Source organism: Urocitellus parryii, chromosome 6, assembly GCF_045843805.1.
Source record: "Urocitellus parryii isolate mUroPar1 chromosome 6, mUroPar1.hap1, whole genome shotgun sequence".
Classification (NCBI taxonomy): domain Eukaryota; kingdom Metazoa; phylum Chordata; class Mammalia; order Rodentia; family Sciuridae; genus Urocitellus; species Urocitellus parryii.
Window position 1 is genome coordinate 155,722,388 of NC_135536.1, and position 25,480 is coordinate 155,747,867.

A 25,480-nucleotide genomic window follows, 5' to 3' on the forward strand; every position below is an offset into this window, starting at 1 on the left:
AAACAGAAATGAATCAACTTGTTTGTGAAATATGATATCATAAGATAATTCTACAAGAATGTAAAAACTCTGAATATAATAAAATAAAGTATAGACAGATGAATTAAAGCGACTAGAAAAGGAAGAGAGAGTTCAAGGGAAATTCTCCACCTACAAGTCAATGACAATAGCTATTTAGGTGATTTCTTCTTATGATAGTGACATAAATTTTTTTCATTCAATTTATTTAATTATTGAAAGCTGAGATAAAATATTTAAATAAAATGAATGGCACAAAGCTAGAAAAAATATTTTGGTTTTGATTATAATTGAGTTTTGCAAATCTGCATAAATTTTTTGAAGCAATATCTGTGCATAATTTTTTGAAGCAATATCTGTGTAAGTATGTGTGATATCACTACATACATAAATATACAAATATATTTTTTTCCAAATACCCAAGAGCCTTGCAATGGTGGAAATCCTTTTAACTAGTGAGCTATCAAGCCATTAAAAAACATGGAGGAAACTTAAATGCATGTCTTCAAGTGAAAGAAGCCAATCTGAAAAATCTACTTATTATAAGACTCCAACCATATGACATTCTATAAAAGGCAAAACTATGTAGACAGTAAAAATGTTCAGTAGTCCACAGAGGTTTGGGGGAGGGAGGGATGAACAGGTGAAACACAGAGGATTTTTAGGAAATTGAAACTACTCAGTATTTTACTATAGCGGTGGACACACATCATCATACATTTGTCCAAATCCAAAAAATGTACAACATCAGTAGTGAATCCTAACGTGAACCATGGACTCTGATATGTGTCACTGTGGGCTCTTTGTAGGAGTATGTTGCTAGTGGAGAGGCTTTGTGGCAGGGGAGGGACTGGGTAGGTGGAGGAGGTAGGTGGGAAATCTCTATACCTTTCACTCAATTTTACTGTTAACTTCTTTAAAAAAAAGAATTTGCTGTTAACTTCTTTTATAATTTTTTTTTTGCTGTTAACTTCTTTTACAAAAAAAAATATTTAAAATTTTTTTCTTAATAATGGCTTGATTACTCTGATATTGAAAGCAGGTCAAGTGTTATACCAGCTAGCACTTACTAAGCATTTTATATAGATTACCTCCTTAATCGTAGGGAAATAAGTTTTACTAAATTCATTTTATACTTGAATACACTGAGGCTAAAAATTTTAAATCATGTATTTAAACATCAGTTTCTAAAACAAGGCTGGGTGGTTTGTTAGTTAGTCTACTGAGGTATTTTCACTTTTTCCTACTGTCTGACTTCAACACGCCTCCTGTTTTTTTAAATTCCAAATCTTCCGAGTTCATTATTTCCATACAACTTTTGGGAAATCAAAAACGAGGGAAAAGACCTCGGAGACTACAAAACCCAGAATGCCCCGCGGCGGCGGTCAGCCAAGCAAACGCGGCAGCTGTCCATGAGCACGCTGGGAATGGTAGTTTCCTCACCTGCCCCTCTGACCTCACCCTAGAGCATCCAGATCCGGGCTTGATTCCTGCTTTTTTGCAGGGTGCCACGGCTGGATAAATCCACCGAGTCCCGGAGACGGACCCATACCCTGCGTGCCTGAGGGGCAAGCCAGCTTTACCCACCTTACCGGCAACTCCAAGAAGCCGCACTCCACCCACAGCTCCAAAGAGGACGCGCAGCCTGGTTACCACGGAAACGGCGCCGCATTCGTCACGGTGCGTGAGGAAGGCCAAAGGTCAGCCCAGCGAGTTCCGCTTCCGGTTCCGGCACCGGGTTTGTTGTCGGAAAGCTTTGTGGTCTTGGCGAGCCCCCTGGGGTGATCTCTGGGGTCTGGTGAGGGCAGGGAATCTCCCGAAGCCAGCTGCTGCAGACATGGCGGCCTCCACCGCAGCCGGGAAACAGCGCATTCCCAAAGTGGCCAAGGTAGGCGATAGAGGGGCTTTGTGGGAGGGGGTCCGGGAAAGAGGCTTCCCCTCCCGCAGCCCCGGTGGTGCCCAGGTCAAGAGGGTATTGTCTGGGGGACAGGCCCTCTCTGGGAGAGTCCGTAGGGGAAACTAGGGGAAGGGGCTATCGGTGTTGAGACTAGGGGTCTTGCTCCCTAGAGCACGACTTGCACTGATTGGCATAGCCCTCGTTCTGGAAGTAATTCTTGCAGGGCAAGGTGGGGTCGTTCAGCAAATATTTGTCGAGCCAAGCACAGTGTTAGGTGCTGGAATTCACCCTAAACGGGCAGGTGGCACTACTCAAAACACGAGTAAATGTGAGGTGGCAGTCTTGCTAAATGTTACTCAAGCAAAACGGTTGTGTAGGCCGGTCTGCAGAGTAAACTTGGCTGAGGACTTGAAGGCTGCGTGAGAGTTAGCCCAATTGATATTGGAGGAAATGAGAGTAGATAATAGGAGTTGCTTAGTGACACAATTTAAATAAGTTAATTGTAGATTTATTATCTGGTATTTTCAAGGATGGCTGATACTGATTCTTAATATATGGCAGTCTTTGTCCTAAACCAGTACAGATACTCTTTTTCCTATTTGTTTTTCCAACCCATAGGGCTTTCTTAAGCTTGACCTTCAGATATCAGTCTAGATGGATTTCAGAGATACTGCATATAAAGCACTTGTATTCATTAAATACAAATTATCATCAACATCATCATCATCATTGCTCCATGCATGACATTAAATATTAATTTTTATTGAATATTTCTTATTCAATTTTTTTTTGAGGTACTAGGAATTGAATTTAGGGCCTTGCACATGCTAGGCAAGTGCTTTGCCACTGAGCCACATCATCAGCCATTTTTATTTTGAGACAGAATCTTGCTTACTTGCCCAGGCTGGTGGCGAATTTGAGATCTCCTGCCCACTGTGCCTGGCTAATTCTGCAAACTTTTATTGTCATCACTGGTTCAGTAGAAATAGAATGCCAGCGATATTAAAATTTATAGCCATATTTAAACGTAATTTAAACATTTTTCATACCCACATTTAAAAATGCAAAATGACTTTAATAATATATTTTATTTAATCCAATGAATTCAAAGTGTTCATCATGTAATTAGTATAAAAATGTTTAGTAAGGGCTGGGGTTGTGGCTCAGCGGTAGAGTGCTCACCTAGCACGTGCAAGGCCTTGGGTTCGATTCTCAGCACCACATAAAAATAAGTAAACAAAATAAAGATATTGTGTCCAACTACAACTAAAAATTAAATTAAAAAAAATGATTAGTAAGGTCGTTCATTCTTTTTTTAATACTAAGCCTTAAAAACTAGTGTTTTACACTTATAGGCCAACTCAACACAGACTCACTATATGTGACTCATAGCCACTGTGTTCGACAACACAGTTCTAAGACCTCAAGAAGCTTGGAGTCTAATGATGTTCAGGAAGTTTAAGTTGACTTAAAATGCTATGAAAAACCAAACCAAATAATCAACAAGGGCATTAAAATAAGTTTAAGAATTCTGTAAATGGGCTGGGCATGGTGGTGCACATGTTTAATCCCAGTGGCTTGAGAGGCTGAGGCAGGAGGATGGCGAGTTTAAAGCCAGCCTCAGGAAAAATAAGGTGCTAAACAACTCAGTGAGATCCTATCTCTAAATAAAATATAAAATAGGGCTAGGAATGTGGCTCAGTGGTTGGATGTCCCTGAGTTCAATACCTAGTACCAAAAGAAAAAAAAAAAAAGAATTCTGTAAATGGAAGTCATAATGCTAGGTAAGAAACTATACAACTCTTGATAAAGCAATACCTCTGATGAGAATTTTACCTAGTCTCACAGTTTATTATAGTCATCTAAAAGGGAAAACTTGCAATTATTTTTGCCACCTTTTTCTCTTGAGACTTTTACCTATTTGTTTGTAGTAGGTGTAATTCCAGATCAAAATTTTTTTCCTATTCAGTCTCATGGAGAAATGTGAACATGGCATACCAAGAGGGCATCTTGTAGTCATACTTAGGAAGTTCACATCCTAAAAACTTTATGCTTGTTTCTTATACCCTGTGTAAAGAATATCTACCAAAAATAGACATGTCTTCTTTCTTAAAAGGTAAAAAATAAAGCCCCAGCTGAAGTACAAATAACTGCTGAACAACTTTTACGAGAGGCTAAAGAAAGAGAACTTGAGCTTCTTCCACCTCCACCTCAACAGAAGATCACAGATGAAGAAGAATTAAATGATTACAAACTAAGGAAAAGGAAGGTCAGTTCATCCACTAAATGTTAAGAGTTTATAGGTTGGTTTGGAAAGCTCCTTACTGCTTTGAATGTATAAAAATGTAATGAAGTGTTTCTGTTTCTAGCCACATGAATATATATTTTTTGGTTATCAGATAACTGTGTTCTATAGAAATATATATATATATATATATATATATATATATATATATATATATACACACAAAAAAAATGTGCCATGAATTGTCTGTTTAAAATAAATTAAATTCACTGGAGACATAATTTTTAGTGCTGAACCAAAGATGGGTGGAAGTTTAACAGGCAGAACAACTGGCACGTGGAAGAGAAGTCTGCTTGGCAAGGCTCATTGTGTACTTCTGTCTGTATCACCTGTTGTGGTTAAGAGTTAGGACCTGGGGAAGAACCACAAGAAGGCTTTGGCATCTGGTTTTACCTCCTCACTCTAGAATGTTGGGTTACTTTGGACATCCACTTATTTGTTATTCTCAATGAGTTGCAAAGGAAATTCTGAGAATTACTGAGAGAACTTAAAGGTAATAATTGAAAACATTTTTCTGATGAGGAGCAACAATAGAACTTAAAGGTAATATTTGAAAATATTTTCTTATGAGGAGCAACAATAGCAATAATATTTAACAATATTAAAGTATCAGTTGTCATGGATTAGAGACAATATCAACAATTCTGCTAATAACTTTTTATATCTACAGTTTTCTCAAAGAAACATGTGATTATAAACTTCTTTAGTTTCTTATTTCTCAAAGGCTCCAGCATGTAACTTCTCTTAAATAAGAATAAAATGAACAACAGTTTCAGAAGAAGGCTTAGAATAGGCAAAAGTAATCCTATTTTAAGTCAGTTTCCCTTTATTGACCCTCTTTGCCTTCTTCCAGACTTTTGAAGATAACATAAGAAAAAACAGGACGGTGATTAGTAACTGGATAAAATACGCACAATGGGAAGAAAGTCTAAAGGAGATTCAAAGGTAAAATTGCTAAGATTATAATTGTGAATATAAAGATGCCATAAATTAAAGATATAAAAATATAGAAAATATTGTTGTTGAGAGTATAATTTTGTAGGTAAAGATGTCATAAGTTGACAGGTAAAAAAGAACAGAAAAATTTGAAGTACAAATAAAAGAGTATGCCTCTTGTATTTGTTCCATGGAACCCAAGGGTTCCCGTGAAGGGCCTCAGGGTTGCTTCATGGATAATCCTGAGGGTCGTGGCAAGAGGAGGTTCCACAGGTATGTCTTGCCACCAGCACACACTGCAGATACGGAAACCTAGAGTCTGCCTATAGATTCACCTGCTTTATATGTTATTGAGATTTTTTTAAGATAAAAGTGGTCTGCCAAAAAACAGTGACCAACAAGATAAAAATTGTATCCTGATCCTTGGTGTTATGTAACCTTTCTACATTCTCCCCTCGCTCCCTTTTCTCTAGTGTGCCTGTGTACTTGCCACTCCCTCAGTACATTATTTCTCCTTGTCATGTCACTTGGCTGTTCTCTCTACCTGTAAGGAGTACTCTTCCTCACAACCTTAGGCCCCAGATACATTGGAACTCTCTTCAAGTTCAGAATTCTAGGCTAGATGATGTCCACCACACATCATCATTTCTTTCTCCCTATTTCCTGTGCAGATCTTGACGATAATGTTTATCATATTGTACTGTAGTTACATGCTAGCCTATCCTTCTGTAAGACTTTATAAGATACTTGAGAATTTGCTATTTCTTCATCATTTTATGACCAGAACCTGGCTCATGGTAGACACTCAATGAAATTCATACAGTTTGAAATAATTACTACATATGTTACATGCACTTTTTTTTGATACCCTTTAAATCTTGCTTCTTAAGGGCACGATCCATATACGAGCGTGCTTTAGATGTAGACTATCGAAATATTACACTGTGGCTGAAATATGCAGAAATGGAAATGAAGAATCGCCAAGTTAATCATGCCCGAAATATCTGGGACCGTGCCATCACAACTCTGCCACGAGTCAACCAGTTCTGGTAAGTTTCTGATCTAGTAGAACAGCCTTTTGTAGACGAGAAAAGTTCCCCAATTTTGTGTATTTCCTTTATTTATATAGTTATAACGTTGTACATAATTAAATTTGCATCCTGTTTTTAAGATCTTATGAGTGCTTTTTAGTGATCTATTGTCATAAGCCTAATGTTAAGTAGTTTTGTAATCAAAACTAAAACTTTGATTACGATAATATTTCATGCATTAGAAACTTCTTGTTGGAGTAGGCACTCTTTAAAAAAAAAATACTTTTCCCTCTAAGGTTCATCCTTTTTCAAGTTTATATTTCAGTGGAAAACATGTTTGATTTAACCATGAGGAAAGATAAAATTTGAATCTTTCCATTAATAAAAGAATAGCTAAAAATTGTCCAGGTTCATTTTTTCCTTAAGTCATTCTCATGACAGATATTTTTGGGTGATCTTATTAAAGGTACAAGTACACATACATGGAGGAGATGTTGGGGAACATTGCTGGTGCCCGCCAGGTGTTTGAGCGCTGGATGGAGTGGCAGCCTGAGGAGCAAGCTTGGCATTCCTATATCAACTTTGAGCTAAGATACAAAGAGGTGGAACGGGCCCGCACAATTTATGAACGATATATCCTTTGAATGAGATATGAGTGGTACTGTTATTGTCCTGGGAGCTACTCCTCCCATAGAGCTGTTATGGGCAGGACATGGAGCCATTAGTATTACACCAGAAATCAGAAATGAATTTTCATCAGCTTCACATTTATTTTGTAGTGGTAGATTGATCATACTGAAAATTTGTGATCTGGGTAGTTGAGTCCTTTCCAGTGAGGCTTTAGGTTTATTTCTATTTTAGTAATAATGTTTTGATTCCTTATAGAAAATGATAACACTAAGGTCCTTGCTGCTGTAGCCAGTCCTGTTTTTGTTTTTTTGAGGTTTGTGTTGGACATTAGCACCGTTACTGCAGTTCACCCAGAAGTTTACTGTTTACCAGCTGTGTGATGCTGTCACTTCTTGTTGAACTAGGCAGTTTCTGCAAAATTTAACTCCTTTGAACCCTGATGCCCTCTTCTTTAAAACCAGAATAAAAATATCTGTGGTGTGTGCTGGGGTGTAGCTTAGTGGTAGAGCACTTGCCTAATAGTTGCAAGGTCCTAAGTGATTCCCATCAAAACAACAACAAAAAAACTTTGTTGGTTTGAAGATTAGTCAATAACTTGAAAGCACTCTTAGAAACAGAAGCACAATGATCCTCACTACTCACAGATCCCATAGTTGGAAGTTTACATTCTTGATGAAATTTATTTGCAATTGCTGAATCAGCAATTGCAGTACTTTACAATCATTTTTGGACATGTGCACAGCAGTGAAAAATTTGATTTGCTTGCTGTGCATATTTCCAGCCTGGGTCCAACAAAGCAGTACTCTGCCTCCATGTTTCAGCCGAAAATAGTGATGCCCAGGTGGTGAAGAGAGGAGAGGCCAGTGCTGTGCCTCTCAAGGAGCTCTAGCTCTGGGGACATTGGGATGGGACTTGATACTCAATTCTGACCCCTTTAATGGGCAATCTCAGGTCAGTCACTTAACACTTTGGGACAATATCTTCTCTTGTACAATAAAGAAAACAACCTTCCAAGATGAGTTATTTTTAGAATTTCAGGTTATAATGTATACAAGATGTATATGTATACACAGTTTCCCTAGGAGTAATGGCTTGGCATTCAGCCTTTGCAGTGACTTTATAGAACGTTACCTACTGTAAATAAAAAGAATCAGCTTTATCATGCAATGTTAAGGTCTTCTGTCTCTATTTGTTTTAACATTAGTTTCATAAAAGCTTTCATATCACTTGCTGTGTGCCATACATTATTCTAAACACTTTAAAAATAATATGGATCCCTCTTCAAAGCTCTACAGTGCAGGAACTACTCCCATTCTGCACTTGAGGAAACAGGCATGACTGAGTAAGTGGCATAACCGAGATCTCACAGGTATTGATGGAAGTGGGATTTGAACCTAGCAAAGCAGCTTCAGAACTGACATTCTTAAAGTCTTTACCATATTTGAATGTATTACTACTTTGGAAATTAATTCTCTCTTCAGGGAAGATAGATTAAAAATAGGTTCTGGTAGGAAATAAAATGGTAATTCAAAACTTTCTCTTTTGGCAGTTTTCTTCATGTGGTGTGGTTATTCCCCCCCTCCCCTTAATCACATGTTCAAGTATTAAAGTTATTGAGCTTATAGTAACATAGATACCATTTATTGACTATATTATTTATTTTTCTTAATAATACGTTGCATTTTTTAAAATTTTTAATTGATTTTATTTTTTAAATACATGAGAGTGGAATGCATTATAATCTTATCACACATATACAGCACAATTTTTCATATCTCTGTATATAAAGTGTGTTCACACTAATTCATGTCTTCATACATGTACTTTGGATAATGATGTCTATCACATTCCACCATCATTGCTTACCCCCTACCCTCTCTTTTCCCCTCCACCCTTCTGCCCTATTTAGAGTTCGTCTATTCTCATCTAGAAGAGGTGCTCCCCTTCCCTATCCCATGATGGGTCAGTCACCTTATATCAGAGAAAACATTTGGCATTTGTTTTTTTGGGATTGGCTAAGTTCACTTAGCATTATTTTCCCCAGTGCCATCCATTCACCTGCAAATGCCATGATTTTATTCTCTTTTATTGCTGAGTAAAATTCCACTGTGTATATATGCCACATTTTTGTAATCTATTCATCTACTGAGGGGCATCTATGTTGGTTCTACAGTTTAATTATTGTGAAAGGTGCTGCTATAAACATTGATATGGCTGTGTCCCTGTAGTATGCTGTTTTTAAGTCCTTTGGGTATAAACTGAGGAGTGGGATAGCTGGGTCAAATGATGGTCCCATTCCCAGTTTTCCAAGGAATCTCCATACTGCTTTCCATATTGGCTGCACCAATTTGGAGTCTCACCAGCAGTGTATGAGTGTTCCTTTTTTCGCACATCCTTGCCAACACTTATTGTTGTTTGTCTTTATAACAGCTGCCATTTCTGACTGGAGTGAGATGATATCTTATAGTTTGATTTGCATTTCTCTAATTGCTAGAGATGATGAACATTTTTTCAAATGTTGTTAATCATTGTATATCCTCTTCTGAGAAGTGTTTGTTCATGTCCTTGGCCCATTTATTGATTGGGTTATTTGTTTTTTTGGTGCTTAGCTTTTTGAGTTCTTTATATATACCCTAGAGATTAGTGCTCTGATGTGTGAAGGGTTAAAAATTTGCTTCTAAGATGTAGGCTCTCTATTCACCTCACAGATTGTTTCTTTTGCTGAGAAGAAACTTTTTAGTTTGAGGCCATCCCATTTATTGATTCTTGGTTTTGATTCTTATGCTATAGGAGTCTTATTAAGGAAGTTGGGGCCAAATCTGATATGATGGGGATTAGGGCCTACTTTTTCTTCTATTAGACGCAGAGTCTCTGGTTTAATTCCTAGGTCCTTGATCCACCTTGAGTTGAGTTTTGTGCATGGTGAGAGAAAGGGGTTTAATTTCATTTTGTTGCATATGGATTTCCAGTTTTCCCAGCACCATTTGTAGAAGAGGCTATCTTTTCTCCAATGCATGTTTTTGGCACCTTTGTCTAATATATAATTGTAATTTTGTGGGTTAGTCTCTGTATCCTCTATTTTGTACCATTGGTCTACCATTGGTGCCAATACCATGCTTTTTTTGTTACTGTTGCTCTGTAGTATAGTTTAAGGTCTGGTATAGTGATGCCACCTGCTTCACTCTTCCTGCTAAGGATTGCTTTAGCTATTCTGGGTCTCTTATTTTCCCAATGAATTTCGATGATTTTTCTTATTTTTCCTGATGATTGCTTTTTCTATTTCTATGAGGAATGCCATTGGGATTTTGATTGGAATTGCATTAAATCCATATAGTGTTTTTGATTGTATGGTCATTTTGATAATATTAATTCTGCCTATCCAAGAGCAAGATAGATCTTTCTATCTTCTAAGTTCTTCTTTGATTTCTTTCTTTAGGGTTCTGTAGTTTTCATTGTATAGATCTTTCACCTCTTCCGTTAAGTTGATTCCCAAGTTTTGTTTTGTTTTGTTTTGTTTTGTTTTTTGAGGCTATTGTAAATGAGGTAGTTTTCCTTGTTTCCCTTTCTGAGGATTTGTCACTGATATACAGAAATGCCTTTGATTTATAGGTATTGATTTTATATCCTGCTACTTTACTGAATTCATTTACTAGTTCTAGAAATTTCCTGGTGGAGCTTTTTGGGTCTTCTAGAATCATATCTTCAGCAAATAGTGCTAATTTAAGTTCTTCCTTTCCTGTTCGTATCCGTATTTCTTTTGTCTACTTGTTCTGGCCAGTGTTTCAAGAAATATGTTAAATAGAAGTGGTGAACGAGGGCATCCTTGTCTTGTTCCAGTTTTTAGAGGGAATGCCTTCAGTTAGTCTCCTTTTAGAATGATATTGGTCTGGGGCTTAGTGTAGATAGCCTTTATAATGTTGAGATATGTTCCTGTTATTCCTAGTTTTTCTGGTGTTTTGAACATGAAGAGATGCTGTATTTTGTCAAATGCTTTTCTGCATCTATTTAGATGATCATATGAGTCTTTATCTTTAAGTCTATTGATGTGATGAATTACATTTATTGATTTCCTTATGTTGAACCAACCTTGCATCCCTGGGATGAATCTTACTTGATCATGGTCCACGATTTTTTTTTTTTTTTTTTTTGAGAGAGAGAGAGAGAATTTTTTAACATTTATTTTTTAGTTTTCGGTGGACACAACATCTTTATTTTATTTTTATGTGGTGCTGAGGATTGAACCCAGTGCCGTGTACATGTCAGGCAAGTGTGTACTGCTTGAGCCACATCCCCAGCCCCCACGATCTTTTTGGTATGTTTTTGTATTCGATTTGCCAGAATTTTATTGAGAATTTTTGCATCTATGTTCATTAGAGATATTGGTCTAAAGTTTTCTTGCTTTGATGTATCTTTGCCTGGTTTTGGAATCAGGGTGATATTGGCTTCATAGAATGAGTTTGGAAGTGCTGCCTCTTTTTCTATTTCCTTGAAAAAAATTGAAGAGTATTGATATTAATTCTTCTTTAAAGGACTTATAGAACTCGGCTGTGTATCCATCGGACCTGGGCTTTTCTTGGTTGGTAGGCATTTGATGGCATCTTCCATTTCATCACTTGATATTGGTCTGTTAAATTGTGTATATCTTCCTGAATCAATCTGGACAAATCTTATGACTTAAGAAATTTATCGATGCCTTCAATATCTTTTATTTTATTGGTGTACAAGTTTTCAAAATAATTTCTAATTATCCTCTGTATTTCTGTAGTGTCTGTTGTGATATTACCTTTTTCATCACATGTGCTGGTAATTTGAATTTTCTCCTTCTCTTCGTTAGCATAGCTAAGGGTCTGTCAATTTTATTTTTTTCAAAGAACCAACTTTTAGTTTTGTCAATTTTTTCATTTTTTTCTTTTGTTTTGATTTCATCTCTAATTTAATTATTTCTTGCCTTCGACTGCTTTTACTGTTGTTTTGTTCTTCTTTTTCTAGGCTTTTGATATGTAATGTGAGGTCATTTATTTGTTGACTTTTTCTTCCTTTAAGTAATAAACTCAATGCAATGAACTTTCCTCTTAGAATTGTTTTCATAGTGTCCCAGAGATTTCGATATGTTGTGTCTATGTTCTCATTAACCTCTAAGAATTTTTAAATCTCCTCTTTGAATTTCTTCTGCAACCCATTGTTCATTCAGTAGCATATTGTTTAGTCTCCAGGTGATGGAGTAATTTTTATTTTTTATTTTGTCATTGATTTCCAATTTCATTCCATTGTGATATGATAAAATGCATGGTAGTATCTCTACTTTTTTGTATTTGCTAAGAGTTGTTTCATGGCATATTATATGGTATATTTTAGAGAAGGGTTCATGTGCTGCTGAGAAGAAAGTGTATCCACTTTATGCAGGTTGAAATATTCTATATATGTCAGTTAATTCTAAGTTGTTGATTGTATTATCGAGTTCTATAGTTTCTTTATTCAACTTTTGTTTGGAAGATCTATCCAGTGGTGAGAGAGATGTGTTAAAGTCACCCAAGATTATTGTGTTGTGGTCAGTTTGACTCTTGAACTTGAGAAGAGTTTGATGATTATAGCTGCACCATTGTTTGGGGCATATATATTTATGATTGTTATGTCTTGTTGGTGTTTGGTTCCTTTGAGCAGTATGTAATGTCCATCTTTATCCCTTTTGATTAACTTTGGCTTGAAGTCTACTTTATTTGATATGAGGATGGAAACCCCAGCTTGCTTCCTCAGTCCATGTGAGTGGTATGATTTTTTTGAACCTTTCATCTTCAGTCTGTGTGTGTCTTTTCCTATCAAATGAGTCTCCTGGAGGCAGCATGTTGTTGGGTATTTTTTTTTTTCTTATCCAATCTGCCAGTCTATGTCTTTTGATTGGTGACTTTAAGCCATTAGCATTCAGGGTTATTATTAATACATGGTTTGTATTCCCAGCCATAAAATTATTTTTGTTATTTAACTTGACTTGATTTTCTTCTTTGATTAGTTTTTTCTTTAGGGTACTAACTCCCTCTGCTGATTTTCATTGTTGTTTTTCGTTTCCTCTTCATGGAGTATTTTGCCAAGGATGTTTTGTAGTGCTGGTTTTCTATAAATTCTTTTAACTTTTGTTTATCATGGAAGGTTTTTATTTCATATTCAATTCTAAAGCTTAATTTTGCTGGATACAAGATTCTTGGTTGGCACCCATTTTCTTTCAGAGCTTAATATATGTTGTTCCCGGGTCTTCTGGCTTTCAGGGTCTCTGTTGAAAAATCTGTCGTTATCCTAATTAGTTTCCCCCTATATGTAATCTGATTCCTTTCTCTTGTGGCTTTTAAAATTCTCTCCTGATTTTCTATATTGGGCATTTTCATTATAATGTGCCTTGGTGTGGATCTGTTTTAATTTTGTACATTCAGCATCCTATAGGCCTCTTGAATTTGGATTTCTAATTCATTCTTCATGTTTGGAAAGTTTTCTGATATTATTTCATTGAATAGATTGCTCATTCCTTTGGTTTGGAACTCTATGCCTTCCTCTATCCCAATAACTCTTAAATTTGGTCTTGACCTCAGGATGGTGGAGATAACCAGGGTGGGAAGTCTGGTCCTGGTGCAGGTCACCTGGAAGCGGGGAGTGGCACCCGCCAGTCCCTTCAGGAAGACTGCACCTCACGGGTCTCTTTTTGGGACTACTCGTATGACTTGAGCACCTGTTGCTATCTCCCTATCTTGCCTGGAGATTTCCTAGTTCCTGGTTTCTCCATTAGGCTCCAAACTTTAGCCCCGTCTCCCTCTCCCCTAGCAGTTCCCAATTGAGGAACCTCCCACACTGTGGCTCCCATGGATAGCTCCGTGGTCACACTGCACACCTGTGTTTGGCAGCTACTATGTTGGATTACTACTGCTGGGGAGGGGGGAGGTTGGAAAGCTGTTATCTGGCCACTGGAGATCTGATCTGGGAGCTGCCCCCACCTAACGTGGTGAGAATGTTGAAATAAGATGGAGGCAGTCTCCTTTGGTGTCTGGTGAGGTAGGGGTGAGTCAGATGATGGCGTTGTGCTATGGGTAGGTAGCAGCTTAGTGACTTGCATGGGAGCTGAGCGAAGTCTTGGCAATCTGCAGATGTGTTGATAGGTGATTCTGCTAAGGCACTCCGGAGCCTTGCATGGGCTAGAACTTTGGTCTTGAACTTCGGGTTTTGGGTCCTGCTCGAATGCTAGGCGTCCTATTCCAACGCTGAGGTCTGGAGCCCTTCGCGGGGTCACAGCATTGGTGATTTCTATGGAGAGCAGCTGCATTGGCGTCCTCTAACACTCTCAGAGATGCAGTATTCCGAATAGGTGAGATCTGGATTACAGAGCAACACAGAATGCTGCCTTCTCTGGCCCACCATCTTGAAAACCCTTATTTTTTAAATTTATTATTGCAATACTAAAGATAGAACCCAGAACCCCATGCATGCTAGGCAAGTACTCTACCACTAAGTTATACCCTCAGCCCTTGACTCTGTTCTTTTAGCCAGAAACTGGTAAGGGATTTATATATTTTTTTGTCATTTAAAACTGACAGTAACCTATTGTGGTTGGTATTAGTTTTCCATATATACAGAAGAAAAAGCTGAAACAAATGAAATTACTTGTCTGCAATTACATGATTAGTAACCAGCATTGAGATTTCTCTTTGGCTTCAAACTTCTATTTACTACACTTCCACTACTACAATGTTGAATAAACACTGAGGGCACATAGAGGCAAATACCCTTGTGAAGGCCAGGGAGGAGTTTTATTGCACCTTTGTATGTTTGTTATCAACCTTAGAGGGTAGTTTGAATTATTGGGGTGTTAGGGTTTATTATGGTTTTGGTATTTATGTGATTTTTTTTGAAAGCCATGTTATCTTTCCTGGTATTTCCTTAATTTCCCTGTACTTGTCCTTGTACACCCTGATGTGAAGAACTGGATCAAGTATGCCCGCTTTGAAGAAAAACATGCTTATTTTGCCCATGCACGGAAAGTGTATGAGAGAGCTGTTGAATTCTTTGGAGATGAACATATGGATGAACACCTTTATGTTGCCTTTGCCAAATTTGAGGAAAATCAGAAAGAAGTAAGTATACTTCAGTAACTTGATTGCATTGTGAAACATCTTAGAAAAGGTTACATCTTGTGCACAATGAGGTCATTTCCATTTTTTTCTTACTCATCTTTGGAGAAAATGTTTTGCAAAGACAAAAATAATTTCATAAAGAAAATAACATACATATATGGCTGAGGTGCAGATTGGGAATTGAGTGATTATAGATTTCACTATAATTGTCTTAATTTTGTTTTATTTGTTTGAAAGTTAAGCTTTTAAATCTTAATGTCTATAAACTATAGAGTTCTTTGGCAGCTTCATTAAAGGAAGGTAAAAAACCTGGACAGCAAAAAGCCAAAAGGTCACAGAACAGAGAACAGAATTCAGAATGAAACAGATATTGCCCCACAAAATAAGTTCTTGTCTTTCTTAGTTATACAAAAGAATTTCTGACAGTACCTCAAATAATGTAGATTTGACAGAGTTAGGCTGAGACTTTGCACAAATGCTGGAGAGTCCAGGTTCTGTTGTAAAAGGGAAGGATAGAAGGGCTTAAAGTGGGTGATCAAATATGAAAATTTAAAATATTTAAGGAAAACTTCTGGCTAATTTATAGAGAATATATTGCAGAGGAGGGGGGATTAGCAAAAGTAGAATGAGGTGAGACTTATGGGGAGACTTTTGAAATGATCCAGGTTAGAAATGGAGATAGATCAGCAACAGGGAGAGAAGAAAAGGACTGTGTTGAAGAGGTAGAAATGGCAGGGCCTGTTGAAGAAATGAATGTGGAAAATGAGAAAAGAAAAGGAACAAAGAGGAGATTTTGATGTGAGCTAGCATGTGACTATAGTGTTGCCTACTAAGATTGGGAAGACTGGGAAAGAACCAGCTTGGGAGTGGGAGAAAGAAGTTCAGTTTGGGTCCTGGTTAGTTTGAGATTTGCAATAATCCTCCAACTTAAAGTATTAGCTAGCCAGCATTAAATGTGAAGCTCAAAGAAGAGCTTCTGACACAAATACTTTCAACCAAAGAGAGAAGAAAAGGTTTATTTTGGACATTTTGATAACTTAAAATCTTATAGTTTATACCACAATTACTCTCTTTTTTCATGACTAGAATGAGAATGTGTAATGGAAGGTAGTCATCGTATCTGCTTTTAGTTTGAAAGGGTACGAGTCATCTATAAGTATGCCCTGGATAGAATTCCAAAACACGAGGCCCAAGAACTCTTTAAAAATTATACCATCTTTGAGAAGAAGTTTGGCGACAGGAGGGGTATTGAAGACATCATTGTGAGCAAACGGAGATTCCAGTATGAAGAAGAAGTGAAGGTGGGTGCTGGTGTGGGTGGTTAATTCTGAAGTGCTCATTAGTACTAGCTGCTCTGGCATAAAAAATGGCTAGTTAGGACTATCAGTGGTAACTCTTTTTAATAAGATCTGTGATCAGCTGGTACATTTCAGACAAGTTAGAATATAGAGGCTGATAGAAAAGGCAGGCAAACCATATTGAATTTGCTCTACCATTCATAAGTGGAAAGTCATCTATTGGTTGCTGATTGTGTATGTGGAACTTGAAAAGAAATGTAGAAACCAGTTGAGCTCATTTTTGGAAGAAGATGGAAGAGTTGTAGGTATCTAAAATCCTGTTTTGCACATTATTGCCCTTTAGCTTTAACTGCCTGGACAAAAGATGTATCATAGATATGATTCTATTCTCATCTCTTTATGTACTGTGTTGATTTCAATTTAAAATAATAGCATTTTCCTTCACTGTTATGCTATGTATTTAAAATTATTTTTGCTTAGATTAAAATTTCTCCAAGCAAAGGAGTAATTCTGGTGTTAAGTGCTGTGGTAGGTCAGCAAGGTATTTTCAAGAAAAATTTCTATTCTCTGAAAATGTAGGGTTTCATAATTGTATGATAAAAATCCATTGTAATTTTATTATAAATCCAGTGATATGTAGTCATATGTATGTGCACCTTAATAAGGATGATATCTCATTATTGAGTAGTTATCTGGGAGTGATGACTCTGGAGGAAAGGGCCGCACCTAGCCAGTAACCTCTCCTTTGGTTTCCTTTTATTTTTTTATTTATACATTTTCAGAAACGGTGTTTTTTAAATTAGATAACAGGTAAAATCTAACAGAAAAGGTGCTAATCTATAAAGAGTCATTCTGTGCCTCCTTTCAGCTCACATAGTATAGCTTTGGTTTTGTCTTTATTGATAAAGCAGCTTATCTTTCTAGGCTAATCCACACAATTATGATGCATGGTTTGATTACTTGCGCTTGGTGGAAAGTGATGCAGAAGCTGAAACTGTGCGTGAGGTCTATGAGAGAGCCATTGCCAATGTCCCACCCATTCAGGAGAAGAGGCACTGGAAGCGCTACATATATCTTTGGATCAACTATGCACTCTATGAAGAATTAGAGGCAAAGGTAAAAATATTGAATTTTATGTCAGCTGTTAATGATTTCTTTGTGTTGAGTGTGTACTCATAGCTTGTCTGTTATGGGTACTGGATGATAGTTATAATCCTTGAAACAGAGAAGTTTAATTTTAAATTCTTATAGGCTTCTGTTCAGCCATAAAATTATACATTCTCTCTGCAACATTTTAAATTCTCTATACCTGTTGTGGGAAAAGTTTAGGTAGTGTGTGTCTCTGTGTGTGTGTTGTCTTTCTTTGAAGCATTAGGAATTGAACTCGGGACCTTACACATGCTAGGCAAATGCTAAACCACTGTTTGTTTTTAAAACCTGAAAATAAGATAACAATTGGAACTTGAAAGGGAATAAAGAACCTGCCCTCAGGTTAATTATATATATTAATTTTATATAGTTTCCTATAATTTATGTTTTTTTCACAAATATAGCTCACATAAGATTATACGATTTTTTTTTTTTTTTTTTTTAGAAAGAGAGAGAGAGAGGAGAGAATTTCAATATTTATTTTTCAGTTTTCGGCAGACACAACATCTTTCTTTGTATGTGGTGCTGAGGATCGAACCTGGGCCGCACGCATGCCAGGCGTGCTTGAGCCATATCCCCAGCCCCAAGATTATACGATTTTATTTGAGGTTAAAATTAAATGACATTTATAGAAATTGGTCATGTATGTGAGTTAACAGGTAAAGATTAACCTGTTATTGATCTGAGAACAAAACATCTTTCTTTCTGCTGTCAGAGTCTTTCTACAAAGAACACTCATAGAGTTTGATGTCTGTATTGTTGGTGATTTCTTAAAGTTTGGCCATTTTTAATCATAAATGAAATCAGGGTTTGAAAATAGTCACTGGAGAAAACATATTCAGTGTTGAGTGTGTACATTTTTACTGGTAACATTAGTAACTAGTGAAGTTAATGTTAGCAATAAACTTAAAATTTTGTGAAAAATTTTTATACAGGATCCTGAAAGGACAAGACAGGTGTATCAAGCCTCTTTGGAACTAATTCCTCACAAAAAGGTATGCTTGCTCTAAAGTGTTCAACTCCAATCAGGACAAAATTCTCATGTATTACTTGTGAAATGATAGGATGAAATAACATTTAGTGATTATTTCCCTGGACTAGACACCATGGAAAACATAAATAAGAATGAGATTACACAGAGGATAACCTGTATTGAGAAACAAATTAATAATATAGATAATGTAAAAATTCAGAGGCTGGGTAATTTGAATAGGCTGAGTAGAAAGGAAGACATTGACAAGAATTCACACAACATATGTGAGAGACACAGAACTGTGTTTGTTGATAATTGAGTGCATCCCTTGCTTCTCTAGAGATGGTTGAGATGTTACCTCTGCCATGTTTCCTAGCACAAGAAACAAAGCCTTTCCTGCTGTTGAAGTATTGGCCAAATTATCTTCTCAGAATAGACATAGAATGTTCTGCCTACATACAAGCGGCCCACAAAACAAGGCCTATTCAAGGAGAGGCTGCAGTGTCATGAAGTACAGTAAAGTATCTGAATCATGATGTTTGTAACTGTTGTGAAATCTTTACTTGTAAGTAAGCAAAATACATCCTGCCTCAGAAGTTTCAGGAAAATTTAACTGCCAATAGCCTTTTGTTAATTTAAATTTTCTTTAATTCAACTTACTTTAAATGAATTTCTTCAGTTAAATATTTTTATGCTTTTGTTTCCTAGTTCACGTTTGCCAAAATGTGGTTATATTATGCACAATTTGAAATAAGACAGAAAAATTTACCATTTGCCAGAAGAGCTTTGGTAAGTAAAGAAAGGATCAGATGCCTCATAAAGTTTCTTGAGAAAGAATTTAAAATTTTAATGCTTACAAGTTGTACAGTTTCTGCTCTACTGAAAACACAACAGAAATTCCTATCACCATAAACTGGGACATGTTAGGAAAAACTCGTCAGATGATGATGCTTAAATTATTCTTATTACCTAGGGCAAGTGAACGTTCTCTTTCAATATTGGAAATATCTATAGCTACCAATTGCTAGATCTGCCCTCAGACTAGATGCAGTAGTCTGGTCCTGTGCAAACTTCTGGTGTATTAAATGCATCTTCCTCCTAAAAATTGTTCTGAAATTTTAATAGGATCAAATACTATATTTAATTGTGATTTCTCTTCAGATAAGCTACTATTACCTTGGCTGTGGACAGCAAGTCAAGTTTCACTCTTTGATTAGCTTTTTATTTGAAGGAGGTTTTAATATCCATTTTTTTCTGAGAAAGTTTAAAGTCCAAAATAGTGGATTAGGTACCAGTGAGCACAGGCCATCTTGTCAGCTGGTTGAGCTAGAGAAGTGTCTTCTGGTCTTTTGTCAAGAGCCACTGTAAACAGTGTTATACCACAGAGCAATATTATGGACTGCCATGTTGAAATGATTGTGCAACCCACTGAGGTATTGCAGTCATCTGATCATTTTATTTTTCAGGGAACTTCTATAGGCAAATGTCCAAAGAACAAGTTATTTAAAGGCTACATAGAATTGGAGCTGCAGCTTCGAGAATTTGACAGATGCCGGAAGCTTTATGAAAAGTTCCTGGAATTTGGGCCTGAAAATTGTACCTCCTGGATTAAATTTGCAGAACTAGAGACAATCCTTGGTGATATTGAAAGAGCCCGGGCAATTTATGAGTTAGCCATCAGCCAACCACGCTTAGACATGCCAGAGGTGAGGATCTCAAGTTGCATATATTTTGTTCTAGAGACTTCTCTAGTATTCCTTTAGATAATCATCTAAGAGAAAAAGAGAGAGAGAAAGAGAGTGTTTTAGAATATAAACATGATCTGACTAGCCACAATCTTTTCTACTCAGATTAGGATTTTTCTGTTTGTAGGATAGGAAGATGGGTGGGGATGAGGGTAGTTGGAAAATGAAGGCCTCTAGCTAGCTACCAGAGCACAGTAGACACCCAGGATGAATTAGGATATAACGGCATGGATGATGAGCTCTCTTCCTCCCTTCCTCAAACCTGGAAAGGAAGAGAAGAGAAGGCCAGGCAAGCAAACAGCTAGCAGGTAGCCCATGTGGAGAACAGGAGAAATAGAGGTGGGGACTGCACATTCCTGTTCTAGTACAGTTTTGCCTGGATTGAACCAATAAAAGAGGCTCCAACCAAACCATAATGTGTCTAGAATTATAACTGCTGCTGTCCTGGCCAGCTTTCAGTAGTTAAGCTTTAGCCACATGGTGGCGCCAGACTATAGGACTGATTTGAGTGACACTAGAGTCACAACTCACTTGGCCATTTTGTCAGTATTGACCTAACATGACCCTACATTTAATGGTTCAGGCCCCACTGACCACATCAGGACAGTGCTTTGTATCTCTGGTTCCATATCTTGGCCTCAATTCTTCCACTAGACTGCTGCTCCCACATGTCCAGGCCAGTTTATTTATCCTTGTGCTTGACAGGTAGGCACCTATCCAATAAATGCTTGTTGAGTTTAACTCAAATAACAAGGAATTTACAGTAAAGGTTAAGACATACTGGCTAATTTGGGCCAGTTTTCTCCCTCATGATTAATTGCATGTGGCAGAATCATAAAAGTACCTGGGAGACACTTGCTATTTCTCAGTTCTTGATTAAATTGAACATTTTGGAAAAACTCCAAAGGAGAATCTAAAACTGAATCCATGGTCTTTTGACCTGTAGTCTAGAATTCTAGCCGAGTTTTAGCAAGCTTATAAATGCAGATATTATTATTTCATTCATTTGCTGTCAATTAACTCCTTAGCATAAGTTCTGTTCTTGGATGTAAATTAAAGTATAGGTAATTTGTGCTTTGGATGGGTGCATCTGCTTTGTAAATGTTAAGACTGACCTATTGTTTTTCTTAGGTGCTTTGGAAATCATATATTGATTTTGAAATTGAACAGGAAGAAACAGAAAGAACAAGAAATCTTTATCGACAATTGCTTCAGCGAACACAACATGTCAAGGTATCCTGTGATTTGTTGTTGATCTTTGATTTTGCTTGAATCAGCAGTCCTAAAAAAAATACTTTGTGTATTTTTTTTATTAGAGAATTTAATTTAACTATACATAGTGGATAAACATCTGTAATCTCAGGTACTTGGAAGGCTGAGGCAGGAGGATCAGAACTTGAAGGCTAGCTTGGGCACCTTATTGATACCCTATCCCAAGTAAAAATTTTAGAAAGGCTTGGGATATAACTCAGTGGTAGAGTACTTGCCCAGCATGCATGAGGTTCAATCTCCAGTACCATAGGAAAAAAAGAAAATTTATTTTAAATTATTTCTTTGCTTTTAATGAGAACCCACAAGTCTCAGAGGACTTGTGAGTATTAAACTTATACAATGTATATGTTTATACTGCATGTGAATATCTTGGATATCATGAGATTGGAAAAAGTTCCTCTTTTCATGGTTATTATCAGATATAGAAACAAATTACTTCCATGCTTACATTGACTCATACAGTCAATGTATTCTGTGAAACACTAGAAATGACTATATCATATTCAGATATCATGAACTAGAAATTAGCTTTATTATTATTATGACTGCCATCTAGATGACATTGCTAATTTGATTCCTTAATAATTTTCTTTAAGGTATGGATCAGTTTTGCTCAGTTTGAGTTGTCTACAGGGAAAGAAGGAAGTGTGGCTAAATGTAGACAGATTTATGAAGAGGCTAACAAAACCATGCGAAACTGTGAAGAAAAGGAAGAGAGACTTATGCTGCTAGAATCCTGGCGAAGCTTTGAAGATGAATTTGGAACAGCATCAGATAAGGAGAGAGTAGACAAACTCATGCCAGAAAAAGTCAAGAAGAGAAGAAAGGTCCAGGCTGATGATGGGGTAAGAGCTGAGCCTTGAAGCTATGTGTTACATGAGTAGAAATGTATGAGTTTAAAGTTTGTGCAATTGGCATATATACAACATGAGAATGGGAGCACACAGCCTAGAGTAAGAGTCACTTGCAGTCCGGTTACTAAGGAAGGACAGCCAGGGTAGAGGATTGGGATGGGGATTGGCAAAAGCTTTTGGGGTATAGTTGAGTCCAGGAACTATATAAAATGTGATATTTCTAAAGTAGGAAGTCAATGTGGAGGGAAATAAACTCACCAAGTGGAGCTAATCCAGACAAAGTTTTGTAGGCATAGGAAAGAGTTTGGTGGGAATTTATTAAAGGCTTTTTATAGATAAAATGACATAACAAGATTGCTGTTATTTCATACAGGAAAGCTTAAGAGTCTTAGATTGCATAAAGAAAACCTGTGAGAAAGCTGTTTTTGTAAGCTAAGTAAGTGCAGGTAGAAGTGAGGCCTAGAAGAGCAAATTTTGGCAAGTGAAATCAGTAGTCAGTTGGAGATAAGGATGTAAGGGGCATGTATTATAATAATAATGCACAGGTATATAGCTTTTGCTGTTAGATACATGTGAAGTAAAAAATCTTTAAAAGTGTGAATCTTAAACATAAGACTGCAAAATATAGTTAGAGACACTATCTTCTTGGTTGACTATGGAGCAGAATTTTCTTCCACCAGATTTTCCCATTTTGGTGAGCTACAACTCCAGCAACACCAACCTAGCAGCTGCTTATTCATGTCCTATCTTTCAGGCTTGGCTTTTGAGTTTTTTGTAGTAGATTTTGATATTGTTTTGTAAATAAAGACAAATTGAGTTAGAACTCTGGGTTTCCAGTAAAAACTCTCTGCTTTAACTGAAATGTATTTAAGCCAAATGTTTTCTTGCCTTTTAATTTGCTTTATTTCTATAGTCTGATGCAGGATGGGAAGAATACTATGATTACATCTTTCCAGAAGATGCTGCCAACCAACCTAACCTCAAGCTCTTGGCCATGGCCAAACTTTGGAAGAAACAGCAACAGGAAAAGGAGGCTGCTGAGCAAGATCCAGATAAGGATGTGGATGAGAGTGAATCCTGATGTTTTCTTCGTATTGAAAAGTGTTTTATTATTTTTATAAATTGACAGTTTGGAACTCTTGAGACTCCTGGAAGTTTTTATATTCACCAGCAAGGAATTATTTGGGATTTTTGATGGCTACTTTTTTGAATCATTTTTAAAATGTTCTGGATTAGGTAGGGGTGAGGAATTGCAAGTAAATGCATTTTTTAAATGCTGGATTTCTTCACTTGACTCCAAACTTTCCTAATGTTTGTCTATATCATGCATTAGGAAATGTAATTGAGGTTATGCTTAGCATCTATTTTAGATGGACCTGCAGACTTTTTTGACTTATTTTTTTAAAAAAGTTTTCAGGTTACAGTCTGCAGTAATTTTTCAGATATAGTTTTCTAATGTTATGCATTCATGAAACCTATGACTTTTTACTATTTTCAAAGTCACAGTCTTGAATTCAGTTTCCAGCACTGCCACTTACTGATTGTGTATTTTAACCTTTTTTTTTTTCTTCAGTTTCCTTGCTCGTAAAATAGGCCAATTCTTTGACAGCACATTTCAAAATTATATTAGAAAAATACCTGGTGCACAGTAAGTGGATAAAACGTTTGTTCTTTTCCAGTGTTAAATATGTTCATTCCTTGTAAATCAGGATATGCTTGAATTAACATCAAAACATCTTTACCTTCTCAGTAGTGGCCAGTTATACCAAAAGCTATTAAAAACATTGCAAAGTTAACTTACAGTGACTATTTTTCTGAAGTCATTTTTACCAATAACATTTAGTTTCAATTATATCATTATTAGTTCCTTAAACTGGTTTGAGTTTTGTAGTTGAGTTTTGACTTGTTTTATAAGATGTGCTGTGAAAAATGATGCCCCCTTTTCAAATAAGTTTGGGAAATCCTAGATTAAAGCTTAAACTGTTAATGGAGTCTCTAAAATCAGTCTTCTTGGAGCCTTTGGTATACTGCTATATATCATGAATCTTCATAATGATGCTGTCCTATTGTTTCCCAAATTTAATGAACAATGGAATTATAAATTTTATCTAGAATATTATCTCTGTGTGCTAAGTACAAAAAAAGTTTACTCATAACACCCAACATGTTAAACAGCCTAGGGGTTTAGAGTATACGTAAAAACACTGAAGGTACCATATACTAAATAATGAAAGCTTAAAGTAGCACAAGAATGAAAACATTATTAATATTATGATATATTACTTACATTCTCAAGCAGAAAAACTGATCTGTTTCATTTAACTTAGCTGGTATTTCAAGCATACTTTTTTGTTTTGCTTTGTTTACTACACAAACATACAGCTGTATTTTCAAGACTCTTTCTCACCTGTAGGACCATTAATAAGTAAATTTAATATTAAATGTATAAATTCATCCAAGGGAGTAAGAGACTTGGTTATTAATTTCTATCTTGAAAATTAGGGCATTTGAGGGCACAAGAAAACAGAACTAATAATAAGCCTTTTTGTCTTCTGCTTTTGTAACTGGACCTCACACTTTGGGGTGTCAGATTGGTTATACTGACTGAGGTCTTAGGAGAATCTGATTGTCCTTTACTAAATATGCAGTCAAGGGGAAAGACAAAAATAGGTCTGAACGTTAATGACCAGCCAGTCTTCCTAGAATTATCTGTTCTGTTTAGGTTGTGTGTAGACATAAGAAAAAGTTAGGGATCATGTTCTCAAAGTCATAACAAACGTGCCAGTGTGAAATGCTGGAAGGAAAGTTATTCTCCTATGGGAGAACATAAAAGATGCATTTATCTTTTTCCTGAACTTCACCAAAATCCTTTCTACAGTAAAAGCTTTTTAATCATTTCATGTGGATTTTTCTTTAGTTTTTTCTTTTACTTATTGGATATTTTCAGATGCTAGAGGTAATGAAACTACATATGAAAACACATGGTCAGCCTATGGTCTGGTTTCTTAGAATTAAGTTCCTTTTCTTCTTTAAAAAGAAAAAAATCAGCTTTTTGTATTTAGGAAGGCAGGATTTAAACAGTACTGAAAGAAAGAAAAAAATCCAGGAAACAACTAGGAAGAATCTGTACACGACAAGCAGCTTATTTTTATGTAGTTAAAAAAAAAAAAAAGTAAGAAAAATATATCTGATGCCCTTTCATAATCTTGATTTAGTTGTGTAAATGACCAGCAGACACCCAGAAAACATTAATAGAATCAA

At 36.4% G+C, this 25,480-nt stretch overlaps 2 protein-coding genes across 3 annotated transcripts in view; one reads left to right on the top strand and one right to left on the bottom strand.

Moving 5' to 3' along the window:
* Cfap61 (cilia and flagella associated protein 61) overlaps positions 1-1,645 on the bottom strand; it is a 262,491-nt gene extending 260,846 nt beyond the window's left edge. Inside the window, exon 1 of the mRNA XM_026400722.2 lies at positions 1,611-1,645. The gene's annotated coding sequence lies outside the window, so the exon portion shown is untranslated. The remainder of the gene's footprint in view (positions 1-1,610) is intronic.
* Positions 1,646-1,740: 95 nt separating this feature from the next.
* Crnkl1 (crooked neck pre-mRNA splicing factor 1) lies at positions 1,741-25,388 on the top strand. 2 transcript variants are annotated; one of them, XM_026400723.2, is made up of 14 exons: positions 1,741-1,906; positions 4,032-4,184; positions 5,074-5,165; positions 6,047-6,205; positions 6,654-6,820; positions 14,750-14,928; positions 16,059-16,229; positions 17,151-17,342; positions 18,311-18,370; positions 19,057-19,137; positions 19,815-20,054; positions 21,225-21,326; positions 21,962-22,210; positions 23,133-25,388. In XM_026400723.2, exons 1-14 carry the CDS (start codon positions 1,856-1,858, stop codon positions 23,298-23,300), a joined length of 2,064 nt encoding a protein of 687 aa, XP_026256508.1. In that variant the 5' UTR covers positions 1,741-1,855; the 3' UTR covers positions 23,301-25,388. The 2 variants fall into 2 exon arrangements, with proteins under 2 accessions (XP_026256508.1, XP_077656373.1); XM_077800247.1 differs by lacking the exon at positions 16,059-16,229.
* Positions 25,389-25,480: the final 92 nt, after the last annotated feature.

Bases quoted from the DNA above. Each gene is read 5' to 3' on its own strand.
- Crnkl1 (XM_026400723.2), top strand. From the start codon at position 1,856: ATGGCGGCCTCCACCGCAGCCGGGAAACAGCGCATTCCCAAAGTGGCC. The intron at 14,929-16,058 runs GTAAGTATACTT...ATCTGCTTTTAG, and splicing joins TTGAGGAAAATCAGAAAGAA to TTTGAAAGGGTACGAGTCAT. The intron at 20,055-21,224 runs GTGAGGATCTCA...TGTTTTTCTTAG, and splicing joins CACGCTTAGACATGCCAGAG to GTGCTTTGGAAATCATATAT.